We start from the raw sequence: 14,164 nt of genomic DNA, 5'->3' as shown, positions 1-14,164 counted from the left end.
TTTGCATCCTTAATAGTTGCATTACAGCCCCCTTCTGTATATCTCATTATCTTTACTAATCTATTCAAGACTTACTGATACAAGGTAGCTTCTAAAATAAATACTGCTGCTGTAATTAAAGAGAGAACATACTCTCAATAGTGGATAGACTGAATGATTAACTACCCCAAAAATATAGTTTACATTTTACTATTAACTTAAAGGTATATTCAGTGATTTCACTTAATTCAAATATCACTTATTTTTTTGTTTTGTTGTGATAATCCTCCCTACTATAGAGTGTGCTGGACATATAAGGAGTTCCTCCCTGTCCCCAGTTAACCCCTGGGGGTCAAAAGACCTTAGGTTTCGTTTTTGACTCTCTATCCTGATTGGACGAAAGGCTGGGTCCCACAGCCAAAAACGAAACCTAAGGTTTTTTGAGTGAAATCACTGAATATACCTTTAAAACAGAATTCTTAATATTGTAAGCATAATGATATTGTCGCATTGTGATATTTGGCCATAACTCCCTCCTCTGAGGGAGCTACCTTTGGGGAAGGGGGTTGTTGTCCAGACAGGGGCCAGACTGAGGGTCATGGGAGCATGCCAAAGTTTGTGCTATTGCCATTGAGAATGCATTGGGCGTTTAAGTTAAATAACTCAGAAACTACAAAACATTTCAAAGTAAAAAGTTCCAGCATGTGTCTCCACAGTAAACTGAATTTTACAAAGTGTGAATGGAGTTTCTAGGTGAAAGTGATTTTTTGAAGTGCCACTATCTGCCTATAAATGTCTCAAATTTGAAAGCACTATATTTCTAAAACTATGAAACATTTCAAAGATCCTTTTCAGGCACACATGTCCACCGTAGGATGAACCTAAATAGGTTTGAATGGGGTTTCTAGGTGTAAGTATGTAGGACTAGTAGTGGGTGAAACGTTACAATGGTAATATGTTGTAAAACAATGAGTAATGGTAATATTTAGTGGTTTTCACTTTTACAAAAAAATAATAATAATAATAATATAATATAATAATTCTTCTTAACCGTGCACTGCACTTGCACGACAGCAAACCTATTCATGGGGAACATTCACCAAAAGCAGCTGATCTACATGCTCACAAGCTGTCATGATGTTGTGCAGCCTATATATTTTGGTTATTTGATTTTATATAGTGCTTAAATTAGTCCTTTAATGCAGACCGATACAAATAAGGCAACATAAACCCATATAATTGAATAAATCTGGAAAACATCATTGGTTTGTGATCAGTTTGACTGCTTAATGAACAGTAAAGACATCAGGATTAGGTTAAACCTGGCTGTTAGCCTGGTCCGGAACAGGCTAAATCCAAAGCATTAGTTTCCATGGTAACTAATGTAGCATCACTTTCATGAAACCGAATCAAGCATCAACATATCCAGGTTAACTGGTTAAATTAATCTGGCAAGATCAACCAGCTTTCATGAAACCGGTTAATCACTGATATATTAAACCAGGATATGTGTTAAATTAAAGCCCGGTTTAATCTCTAATCCAAGTTTCGTGGAACGGGCCCCTGTTGTAACTTGTAGGCCTACATGATTCGTTGAACTCCCTCTGGTGTTTGTTGACGTTCAACGCAGGCTGAATGTGCAGGCACACATGAGTGTCTATTTCAAACAAAGTGTTTTTTGACTGGGGGGGTCATATTTTGACAGCAGGAATTGCCTGTCATAATTTGACCCCCCAGTATCAGGATGTATTAAGATGTTGATATTCATTCATCAGCCAAGACTCCCCACTCACAGGTAGTCTAATAGAAGAGTTACGATATTGAGGGGGCAGAAACCGAGCTTGAAATGTACTGTAATTCTGCAAACTGTAATAAATACTTCAATCAATCAATCAAAGTTTGTTTTGGGAAGTCTGAAGCCTTAATTGTTTTAAGGGCATTTGGTACAGTACCAAGATGTAGCCTACATGCATATAGTCGAAGAAACCTTGTACTAGGGCTCCTTTAGGGTCTTCAAGGTGTTTTTGACCACGCAATGAGGTTGGTTTGGTTGCGAACGGTTGCTATATGCAAAGAACAAAAAATAATAAACAAATTTAATAAACAATAACAAGTCCAGTGTGTTGTCATGTTGAAATATCTTGCATGTTTATTATGATTTTATGTATTACTATACTCAGTAAGTCAGTATACTGTACAAAAGCCGTTCTAGGGCTAGAGTTGGAAATACATTGTTTTCAACGAGTGCATTATGTGCATTTGGGATTGGTAGACGTTTTTACGTAAGTGAATCCATGGCACGCCTCTTCCTATTCGCAGTAGTAGGATCACGTGGTGACTTCTCATGCCTTCCGTTCCTTCTGACTGATCACACACACGAGACTAGAGTGGACCACGAAGTCGAACACGATACCAGAATCATGCCGGGAATTCTGCTGGGAGACGTGTTTCCTAACTTCGATGCCGACACTACCGTCGGCAAGATCAAGTTCCATGATTTCCTCGGCGATTCGTAAGTGCAAGAGCAGCTTCATAATTATAGCCACATCTAATAGTATTTTTGCTTATAGCCGCAATGTGCAACACTAGATTGTTTATAATGGGATGAATCTAGAGTTGCAATACCCTCCATTGACATCCCATTCATCCAAATTGCTTTTACGATCTGTTTGTATAACACGACGTTAAACTCACCAACATTGCAGCTGTAGGGAAAACTTGATTTATCCTCTTTCAAAATGCAATGCGTTTGTTTCATAAAAATGTTATGAGCTACTTTCTGTCAATAAAGTGCATGCTGTTGGACTTCGGAACCACTCATTTTTATTAACTGGTCGTGCTGCTACGTCCTTGCATTATGTGCGAACTGCAAATTCGAAACAGGTGGTATTCAGCATGACAGTTGAGGGACTTCGACGAGCTTTTCCAAACTAATAGAATCACCTGCACAGATCACCTTGACAGAAAGTAGCTCTTAACACCTATCACCTCACATAAGTTCACACTTATCCTAGTTAATGGCTTTTGGTCAAGCTATAACTAGGCTAAGTTTGAACTTGGTGAATTTAGTGTGAGGTGGTGCAACTTTGCATCCATTATGGTAGCAATTGCAGACATTGTCATCTGTGTCATATGCGACACCTGGCGGCCTGCCTTCACTTTTGACATCCAATCCTATGATTCTGATTCTAATCCATGAGGAATGGTTTGCACACACACACACACACACACACACACACACACACACACACACACACACACACACACACACACACACACACACACACACACACACACACACACACACACACACACACACACACACACACACACACACACACACACACACACACACACACACACACACTCTTTTAATGATGAACACAAGGAACTTAGGAAGCAATGCACCTTGTGTGTGTGAAGTTCTTTGAACAGTTGGTTTAAGAAAACACAGATTAACTTCCAAGTTACTATCTTGGCTGTAGCAAGTAAATGGACAGATAAGGATGGGGTAGGGTTCATGGACAAGAGCATGCATTAGGGGCGGAGCAGTGGTGGTCTCATGATGATGTAACATTGTGTAACTGGGTGGGGGTCTGGGGAGGTGAGTTCATGTTTTATAAGTGTTTGATTGTCCCTCCACAATCCCCTTTCCATTTATTTTTTGTAATTTATTTCCTTTCCTGTTAAGGGTTTGGCTCAAACTGCACAAGCAACTCAGACATATTATTCCAACACACCCCTCACAAAAAATAAGTTGCATACTTGCCCAACTGCATGCTTATCATAACTACTATTATTTGAGTATGATTGAATATGACTATTTGATTTGTTTGGCCTAATTGACACCAAGAGTGGTTGTCCAAGAGGCACATATTAGATAAGTAGAAACTAAACTAGAGTGCACGGCTGCATGCATATCATGAGTTTGCAGAAAGAAACTAAGCCTGATTGTTATACTATGATGCTGATGGAGACCAAGATAAGCATCTGAAACAAGGCGGCAAAAGGACTTCCTTTTGTCACCTGGTTGATTCAGATCCTTATCTTGGCTCTAAAAAATGTTCATGCTGCAGCTTCCAAGTACATGGCATTTGTGTTGCTTTCATTAGGAAGCAGTTAGGAAAACTAGCCTTTTCATTAAAGGGTAAGACCACTTTTTTTAAGGTTTGGGTTGTGTAGTTACTTTGCCATGATGCAACTCCAAATGTGGACAAGAAATAAAAAATAACTGCTCCAGTGATTAGAAATTGATAATTCAAAATTTGCTCCTCATTGACTTACATTGTAGCTAAAACAGCGCTCAAAGTCACTCTTTTAGTACGTAAACAAACACAAACAATGTTGATTCAGACAATATAGAGCATCACCAAAACTCATGCTGTTTTATTTTTTCATCAAAATGTTTTCTTCCTGTTGATTTGTCCATTTTATTGGGAAGAAAACCCGGACTGGATCCGTGGATCTGGATCCAGATCTTCAAATAGTAAAATCAACAGGAAGAAAACATTTTTATGAAAAAATAAAACAGCATGAGTTTTGGTGATGCTCTATATTGTCTGAATCAACTTTGTTTGTGTTTGTTTACATACTAAAAGAGTGACTTTGAGAGCTGTTTTAGATACAATGTAAGTCAATGAGGAGCATATTTTGAATTATCAATTTCTAATCACTGGAGCAGTTATTTTTTATTTCTTGTCCACATTTGGAGTTGCATCATGGCAAAGTAACTACACAACCCAAACCTCAAAAAAAGTGGTCTTACCCTTTAATGTTCCATCACAGCATTGGCTTTCTCTAAATCATGTGATTCTCTCCCCCTTTTAGCAGCTGGTCACATGGCCTCTGAGACAAAGCGCCAGTGTTGTGAGTTGCAGTCACACTACCAAAAGTATTCAGATATTGTTTGGACAATTTGACAAAATTTGGACAAAATGAAGACATCGCAATCTGCCTTCAGCAAAAAAAGAAAATAGACGGGCGTAATTGTCAGCGATCAGAAGCTGCGGTAAAGTTAAAGTAGGCCTCTTATATAACTTTTGCTACATGCTTATGTAAGAAGAAGAATGAATACATTTACTTCTTTCCAATCTTTTCTCCCAGACCATATGCAGAAAATAATAATCTCAGTTCATCCCTGCTGTGTGTTTAGTTCTGAGTCTGTCAGATTCCCAGCCACCTGTTGCTCCAAACTTGAACTGCTGGTACTGACATTTCCTCCAGAGACCTCTCCATTGTCTCTCTCACGTCTCTCCTTTCCTTAACCCTACGTGTGCTCAATTCTGTTTCCCCCTGCTCTTTTCTTGTGTAGATGGGGTGTCTTGTTCTCCCACCCGAGGGACTTCACTCCTGTGTGCACCACTGAGCTGGCCTGTGCTGCCAAGGTCAGTGATGAGTTCAAGAAAAGGAACGTCAAGATGATCGCCTTGTCCATCGACAGTGTGGCGGACCACCTCAGTTGGAGTCAGGTTAGTGACCCATACACAAATGGACATATTGTTACACGTATTGTTCTTGAGTCTCGCTCTCTCTCGTCGAGGCAGTTGGCTACCCAATTGAGCCATCTTCTGTTTGAGGTTACAAACTCTGGATAGTGGAAACGGATAAAGGTGCTTTTAAAACAGAGTTTGTACAAGTATGTCACTGAACTAACTATGCAAAACATGCTTGTGAAGGTGCAACTTTGCCCCCCTGGCAGTCAACTTTTAATACAACATTCTTCCCTCCACTGCTAACCACCCATTCACTCACACACATGAAATTCACTTTGACAAAAAAAAGTAAACTTTATGAACTCAAAGACCTTCATGGTTTTATGGGCTTTTTCTTATACTATATATTTGTTTAAATTATTGATTTGTTATATTGAAGCTTATTGATCATCTAATCTGTTATTATCTTTGCATTGTTATCTGGGTGGTTTGTCTCTTTCAATGGGACTAGGGTATGCTTGCTAACCTCTCCCCCATTCATAAACGGAACCACTGTGATTGGCTTTAAGCTGTGTTGCTAGGTTACAGGCAGTGCCTCCCCTCTTGGTGGTCAGTGAGTGGTCCAACGGGGAGGGGAGTTGACAGAGCCAGTAAAGTTCTGGAATTCTACTAGGCCATTCCTGATTGGACAGAATGCTTGGCTACTACTAGGTTACATCCAGCACCGCCCACCTCTACACTTCACATTCAACCCTGCTGTTTAGCTACTGTTGAAGTTTACGTTTTTTACATAATGCCATGAAAGTAACTTTTGATTTAATCATCTGCCGTGGAAATGGGTTGGACTGCAGGTCTGTCTGTAGTTTTAGGAAGGAGCCATGATATTTAGTATTACTCTTGGGAGTCCTAATCCCACCCCTTTGTTTTCTTTTATTGCTGCTTCGTTCTAACACATTAGGCAAACACTCAGACACAGACTTTTGGCTGAACCCTTGCGAATTGAAAATGGACGGTTTTCCCACACTGAACTATTTACTTTGTCTGATGTCCAACTACTGATTATAACATCTGTTCAATTTCCCTTGTGGAAGACTCCACAGTGAAACGTTGTCACTTTTGATTGCTTGTTATGTCTGCCTCTTGTCTACCTCTTTCTTAAAAAATAAAATAGACTTACTAATAGACTACTTAGTAGTTCCCTTTATCACCAAAAGATAATGGTTACCTTTCTCACAGAAAGATATTTGCTTGGTCACTCTGAGCTGTCAGAATAGACACAGTTCAAGGTCCTCTAAGATCCCAAGTCTTATTTTAACCAACTAGTTACAGCTGAACCACTGTATGAATATTGTCCTGGCTACTGATTAATCAATCATGGTCTGGAAACCCATTCAGGGGGGGAAAAAAGTAAAATATTTCCCTTCGTTTTTGCCTCTGGGGAACCACCTCGTTTTCTTTATGTAGAAACAGGAACTCTGTTTGTCCTTCCTGGGTGATTATTTGTTTATTCCTACTAACAACAATACAACATGTTTATGGCAGTGGTGCTGCTGACAGATTCTGCCGTCTTGACAGATTCAATCAAAGACTAGGATACAGCCATCTGTCAGGACTTTAAAACATATTACCTTGTCATGCATGTGTGCTTTCATCTTATTGCACTGTGGGAGAAAGGCATAAACGACATGTGAAATTATGTTTCCCATCCCTGTGTTCCAGGATGTGATGGCGTTCAAAGGCGAGCCTGGCTGCCCTCTACCATTCCCCATCATCGCTGACCACAATCGAGAGCTGTCTGTGCTGCTTGGCATGCTGGACCCCGATGAGTTGGACAAGGACGGACTGCCCCTCACTGCACGCTGTGTATGATAACGATTGAAATTCTTGTAGCATCTCATTTTCGAGAGGGTCGTAGATGCAATGCAATGTATACACATTTCCCCCCCCCCTCCAAAAAACTGAAAACATTAGACAACAAAATGGAAACTACAAAAACCAAATCAACCAAACAATATAAAATGACAAAAGTAAACAAACAAGATACAAAAACAGTATGAGACATCCCCAGCACTCACACAAGTGTGCCATTCTGGTAGGGAATAAGGTTAATTTATACTATTATCGCACAACAGTGTTCCTTGCTTGACAAATCTACAAGGTATCAACTCCCTGCGTTGCAACGCAATGGTCGCTTGTAGGCCTGTGAAGTTGCGGCACTCATTTGTTTTTGCGAAGTTGCAGTCTCGCCTTCAGCGTTGGTTTGCTTCAATGTTGACCTACCTGCTGCTTGTTGTAACTTGATAAACATTGAAGCAAATGGAATTTGTTTCTGTGTGCTTAGACTCAGGGATAACAAGAACAAGAACAATGAATGCATATAAAAAGTAACATTGCGTATCGGTGAGATCAAAGAGTGTTGTAATTTTTCCCGGCTGGGCTGTCTCGTCTCCACTCTGTATGTCTGACATGATAAGACTGAGTCATCCTAATGGAAACACTGGAACGCATACTGTACTGCTTTGTACTATAACTGTACAAGTTCTGCTGGTCACTGAAAAAGATCATGTGATTGAATCACATGGATTGTCAGAGACTAACTGAAGCTCACCCAATGCCTCTCTGAACTGTCTCCCATGCAGGTGTTTGTGATTGGCCCAGACAAGAAACTGAAGCTGTCAATCCTCTACCCCGCCACTACTGGAAGGAACTTTGATGAGTTACTCCGTGTCATCGACTCCCTACAGCTCACTGCTCAGAAGAAGGTTGCCACACCTGTGGACTGGAAGGTACTAGAATCATTTGGTTGTTTACGACTTAGAACCAATAACATAGCAGGAGATGTTGCCTCACTGATGGTCCAAAGTGCAGGACATCTGTCCACAGACCCAAGTGCCTTCCTTCTGTGCCCTTTGAACTCTCCCTTTGAACATTTAAATGTGCCTGACTGCCCACTCCTTTTTTTTGGGGGGGACAACATGCAAGTGTTATGCTACAATGCAGTACCCTGATGATGTTGATAATGCCTTCTTGATACCATGACTTGCTCCCGCTTGTCATTTGACAATATTGTCTGCTACAGAGCCACGCATATCATGATTCTTCCATGATACTTGATATGCACCCCAGCCAACCTTTGTACCAAAGCTGTGAGGTGGTGAATTGATAGACTGGTAGTCTCCTACCTCCCATCAGGATTCCTTCCTCTAGACCAGCAGTTCTCAACAGGCTTTGCCCTGACTTTTGTGGTATACATACTGTAATTATACCTATTGGGGTGAATAATATCCGTGTCACTGACCGAAAACCACATGAGATTTGGGGGTCCCAATGGGAACATTGCAACCCTATGCTCTGATCACTAATGGCACTACGCTACATTGGGTGTATTATTGGAGAATGTATGTCATTATTGCCATCCCTATTGTGTGAGGAAAGACGCGGGTCAAGGATAACTACTGTGTAGGGGTTTAATGGTTAACCTTTTGTCTATTACATCTTTTATCTCTCTCTTAGCTGGGTGATAAGGTCATGGTCATCCCCTCACTCTCTGATGCAGAGGCGGCTGCCCTCTTCCCCAATGGTGTGACCACCAAAGAGGTGCCTTCTGGGAAAAGATACCTGCGCTACACCCAGCCCTGAAATGGGACAATCATCCTACAGCACATTCCCAATAGGCTCAGCAAGGACTCCACTCCCCTGTAGTTTACTGCACTTTCATTTAAAAATCTTGACTGTGGGGAATCGCGGGTACTGTTACTTTGCTATAGCCAGCAAAGATGCAAATTCCTTGCACTGTTAATGCATGTAGAAGTAACTCACTGTGAACAGATGGCACTTATTCTGTACCTGTATGATGCCTGTGGCTAATGTTAACCAAGTGTTCGGGAAATAGTTATTACACAGTGCCTTAGCTTCCCTGAATAAAGGTGATTTGTAACACACAGAAGTCTGATTCTATTGATTTCCCGTTTGTTTCATAATCATGTTGACGATACATTGACCATGAAGTCAGGAGCCAACGGTTAACTCTGGTAGCATTCACACTCATGGCTTAAAAAAAGAAACGGCCACTGACCTTACTAGGGGATACATTTATAAGAGTACTTTATAAACCTATACCCACCTACAAGCACTAATCCTGGACAGAAGTTGAACTGGAATAACGTCCTTAAATAATGACATTTTGAAGTTGACTAATCCTATGAGAATTGCATTGAAACATTCAACGTGATTTATTTTTTACAGGAAAGTTTAGTGATCATGTTAGGCTGCTTTTAAGACAGTTCAGTGCAAGACACCTGACGGGGCGTGGGAACACTATGTAGCACAGAGTCTTTCAGTAGAAGACTAGACAGACCGTTTTCTGTGCAGAGCAGCTTCATCGAAAGCATTTCGATGAATTGACATAACGGCCATAGAAGCAATTAATTATATTGATATGGATATCTCCCAAAATGTCTCATCGGTACAACCCTACTTATTAGTATTTATATAAGTATGTATTTGTTATATTATTATTATTGTCTTGGAGTATTTGTGGTGGAATGGAGTATTTTAATATAACGTCCACATATACACCTATTTTAAAAACCTTGTTTTAATATTCACTATAAGTTCCATAGTCTTTGAAGTCTGTTCAGTTAATTGCTCTCTCTGGACAGTATTTCTTCTTCATAACAGGCAGTGTGTGAAATACTGTCAGAACATCTTGGTATCTTACATACGTAAAATTAAACGTATGAGAATCATAAAAAGTGCATTGCCATGGCTTGACTTAATCAGTTAAATTGAGAGCAACCCCCATATACCCTACTTCTGTACAAGCTATCTGAAAATATTTGTGTCATGCAGTTCTTTCTTCTGTCAATAGATGGCAATGCATCTATGTATTTCTGGTTGGGTAAACTATGGTATCATAATCTCTCAAGGCAGATCCAGCTAAAAGAGAACTTTCTTTTTACTGAATGGACTCCCAGATTTTTTATCGTTTATTTAGCAGGGACAATGCACATTAATCAACACGTCATTTAGCAAATGCATGTAAATAGGCCAGAGTTAGTCAAAAGCAAACTTTCATCTGTCGTCCCTGAGCAGGCTCTTAAAAGTGATGATAAAAACGATTCATACAAAAACACATACAATACAAGAAAATAATAAACAAGGTACATGGGACAGAACAGAATAGAGCAACTGATTTACTCATGGTTACATATTTGATTTGTTTTTAGCCACCTCTTAAGTTTGAATTTGAAGGTCAAATATTTGGAGGTCTCTCTATTACTTCTGCAGGGAGACTGTTCCATGCAGTGATGGGAGGCTCTAACAGAGAAGACTGGTTGATGGTATCATAGCAGATGTTGTAGGTTCGGAACACTTAGCTATTATCAGCAGCCAGCACTTGTTAGGAATCCTTTAAGAAACACTCCCGGAATCCTTTAAGAAACACTCCCACACTATCCTCAAATGTCTTCTCATGTAAAGCCTCAACTCAAATCAACCCAACTCAATGGCATCATATTGCATGGGGTTTAGTGATCCGGGTTTGTCTGCCCTGCTCTGCATTGAGAACACAAGCATCTGCAGCTGTTAGCATAGCCTTCGTGGCTTCTTTAATGTGTTCTGACTCACTGCTAATGATCTCAATTAGGGTGGCCAGATTGAAATATTCACCTAATAGTGAAATGCTCAAGCAAGGAACCAGAGAGTTTATACTTTGATTTATTAAGTCTTGTTTAGACTGATGATAGGTTCCTGGCTTACCTGCGATCCTATAGTTTACTGAGGCACCACACTGTCTGTCTCTGAATGTGATGTATGGGTTAGTTTACCTTGCTTATTGTAATTCAATCTGGATGAATCTGCTAAATGCCTATAATGGTAAATCAGCAATCAACAGAAATAGATCTACAACACGTGACCTTGTAGATCAGGTATGTTCAGCAAAGATTTGGTGTGTAGAGAAAAAAATTACAATACAAGTCAAAAACACATTAACATGAAAACATGAACCCTAGAATCAGTATTCTGAGAAGGTCATAATAGGCGGACAACACCGGACATGCCACGGTGTCACAGTGGGACACGTTATGATCTTGAAGATCTACCGTCTTTTATCTGCCCAAAAGACTTCGTTAGACGGAGAAAAAACGGAGGACCAATTACAGACTCCTGGGGGACCCTGGTCAACCGAGTATATATATATATATAAGTCCTTTGTTGCTTCCCTTTAGCTGGGGTCTAACGATACTTAGTAATGTCTCCTCAGAGGGTGCCTCTGCCTCATCACAGAGCCATAGCCTATATACCGTGCAAGTTGCAATTCATTATAACACCAGGTAGTTTGAAGGTTTATAGGACACTATTGTTTAATATAGAGCTTTAACCTTTTAACAAAAGAATATGGGTCCATTTGGTTCCCTTTGTACACTTTGAGCAATCTTGATTTTACAGTGTACGTATAGACCAGTGTGGTTCTCAAAGTGTGGTCCGGGGACTTGAAGAGGTTCCAGGGTGTCCCCAGCTAGATTATATAGGATAAAAATCGGTTTATCCTGTTGACTGTATAGGCCTACATCAGCTTTTTTTAAATATCCAATCTGTAAGCTCACAATTGCATAGATCTGTTCTTTTCATAAAATCTTGAAGAATGTGGAATATCTCTTTTCATTTTAACAACACAATTCTTGTACAGGGGTCCCTGTCACCACACCTTTTCATATGGGGAGTCTGCAGCCAAATACAGTTCCTTGACATGAAACAGTTTGAGAAGCACTGGTGTATAGGCTTATTTATGACTGAATCCACCCAGCCTTTTGATCAAAATGGTAAATGGTGCATTTATATAGCGCCTTTATCTAAGGTGCTTTACATAGATTGTGCATTATATTCACACACACATGGCGGAAGAAACCATGCAAGGCCTGGCAACCAGCACATCAGGTGCAATTAGTGCAATTAGTCAGTATCTTGCTCAAGGACACTTCTACACTAACTCTGGGGGAGCCCGGGTTTGAACTGTCAACCTTTGCAGTTACCATCCCGCCACTCTACCCCTGAGCCACCGCTGCCCGATTGACGGTAAACTCAGTCTGCCTGAGAGCCTCTTCTAAAACAGGTCAGCAGCAACTGGAGACTAGAGACACCAGAGCTTCCACTCAGGTGTGGGTTTCCTCTCAGAGTTACTCAACCCTCAAAACGGCATGGTCCACGCCACGGTCATATTAATTACATGAAGTAGACCGAGGGTGATTGGACTCACACCCATAGACACGTAGAGAAGCTTGCACACACACACACACACACACGCGCGTGCACACGCACGCACACACACGCACACTGGCCTGGAATGTGCTCTGTGGAATGCTTGAGGTCAAACACAAAAGCCGGGGATTCCCCCTACAAGTGTAGATTGAGACCAGATAAAATGCCATTAGGACTCCTCCCCACAATTTTATTCCGCTTTCTAGATATCCTGAATGGAATTACGTTTCCCCCCTTTCTTTTTTATTTGTTATTCATCCAACAGACTCTCCCATTACTCTCACAGAGCAAGATCTGTGAAATATACGCATTGTTTGTTTTCTATTCAAGCAACAATGGACAAAGTGCTTGTTGGGCCGCCTGACTTTCCTGCATCCGTCCTCTAGGTAGCACTGCTGCCTTGTACTGTACTGTACTGTACTGTACTGTACTGTACTGTACTGTACTGTACTGTACTGTACTGTACTGTACTGTACTGTACTGTACTGTACTGTACTGTACTGTACTGTACTGTACTGTACCTGTACTGTACTGCAGTGGTTCTCAAAGTGGGGTCCAGGGACTCTCAGGTTCCGTGGGGTTCTAAATTGACCCGTACTTACTTGCTTACGCCTTATACACTCTGTATGGCTGATGATTCTCAGTACAGGGCTGCAGGTAGAGTACAGGTAGGCCTCAAGAAGTGCTCACTGCTCACTGACAATGTATAGTGTCAAGGGAGGCATATAGTAAGCCTTGCCGAGCCATGTGGCCCATTGGGCAGGAGCCTATCTACTGTTTCCTTAGCTTGAGGCAGCGTGATACACCCCCTGGACATGATATGTCCAATGACCCCCTGCATGGCGGTGTCATGCAGGGGGTGTATATGGATCATGTCCAGGGGGTGTACTTGTGCGTCATGATGACGCTACTGTATATATGTCACAGAGACTCCCAAAATCCAACCCTTGATGATGAGTGCCAAGCAGTCATTGGGTCCCATTTTTTACAGTCTTTAGTATGACCCGGTCAGGGATTGAAACCCCAACCTCCCAGTCTCAGGGTGGACACTCTTAAGTCAAGTCATATGACCCAAATGGGACAGTTGCTACATAATCAGCCTTAAACTATAGCACTGAGGAATCGACTCTGCAATTGCATCCATCCATCCATCCATCCATCCATCCATCCATCCATCATCTCACTTGTTATTTTCTATCATCTTTGGTTCTGTATTTTTTCTTTGGTAGCTGTTTTGTGGCACGCACGCACGCACGCACGCACGCACGCACGCACGCACGCACGCACACACGCACGCACGCACGCACGCACACACACACACACACACACACACACACACACACACACACTCATACGTAGCCTGTTCTGTTGTGATCAAATGCATTTCTCAAATTCCAGACCACAATGGCCAGTGGCAAAGCACGTGAAGCACTTTGGGTGTCAGACCCCCCCCCACACACACACACACTCACGCCACACACACACACACACAC

General features: G+C 41.3%; 1 protein-coding gene across 1 annotated transcript; it reads left to right on the top strand.

The window, feature by feature from the left end:
• The first annotated feature begins 2,354 nt into the window (after positions 1–2,354).
• On the top strand, positions 2,355–9,346 carry prdx6 (peroxiredoxin 6). Its single transcript, XM_083767176.1, has 5 exons — positions 2,355–2,491; positions 5,291–5,447; positions 7,131–7,274; positions 8,051–8,197; positions 8,925–9,346. Exons 1-5 carry the CDS (start codon positions 2,400–2,402, stop codon positions 9,048–9,050), a joined length of 666 nt encoding a protein of 221 aa, XP_083623302.1. The 5' UTR covers positions 2,355–2,399; the 3' UTR covers positions 9,051–9,346.
• The last annotated feature ends 4,818 nt before the right edge of the window (positions 9,347–14,164 follow it).

The sequence above is a fragment of the Protomyctophum parallelum genome (assembly GCF_964188405.1).
Source record: "Protomyctophum parallelum genome assembly, chromosome: 6".
In the NCBI taxonomy this organism is placed as follows: Eukaryota; Metazoa; Chordata; class Actinopteri; order Myctophiformes; family Myctophidae; genus Protomyctophum; species Protomyctophum parallelum.
The sequence above is the reverse complement of the archived record's forward strand: the minus strand, read 5'-3'. Positions and strand labels throughout refer to the sequence as shown.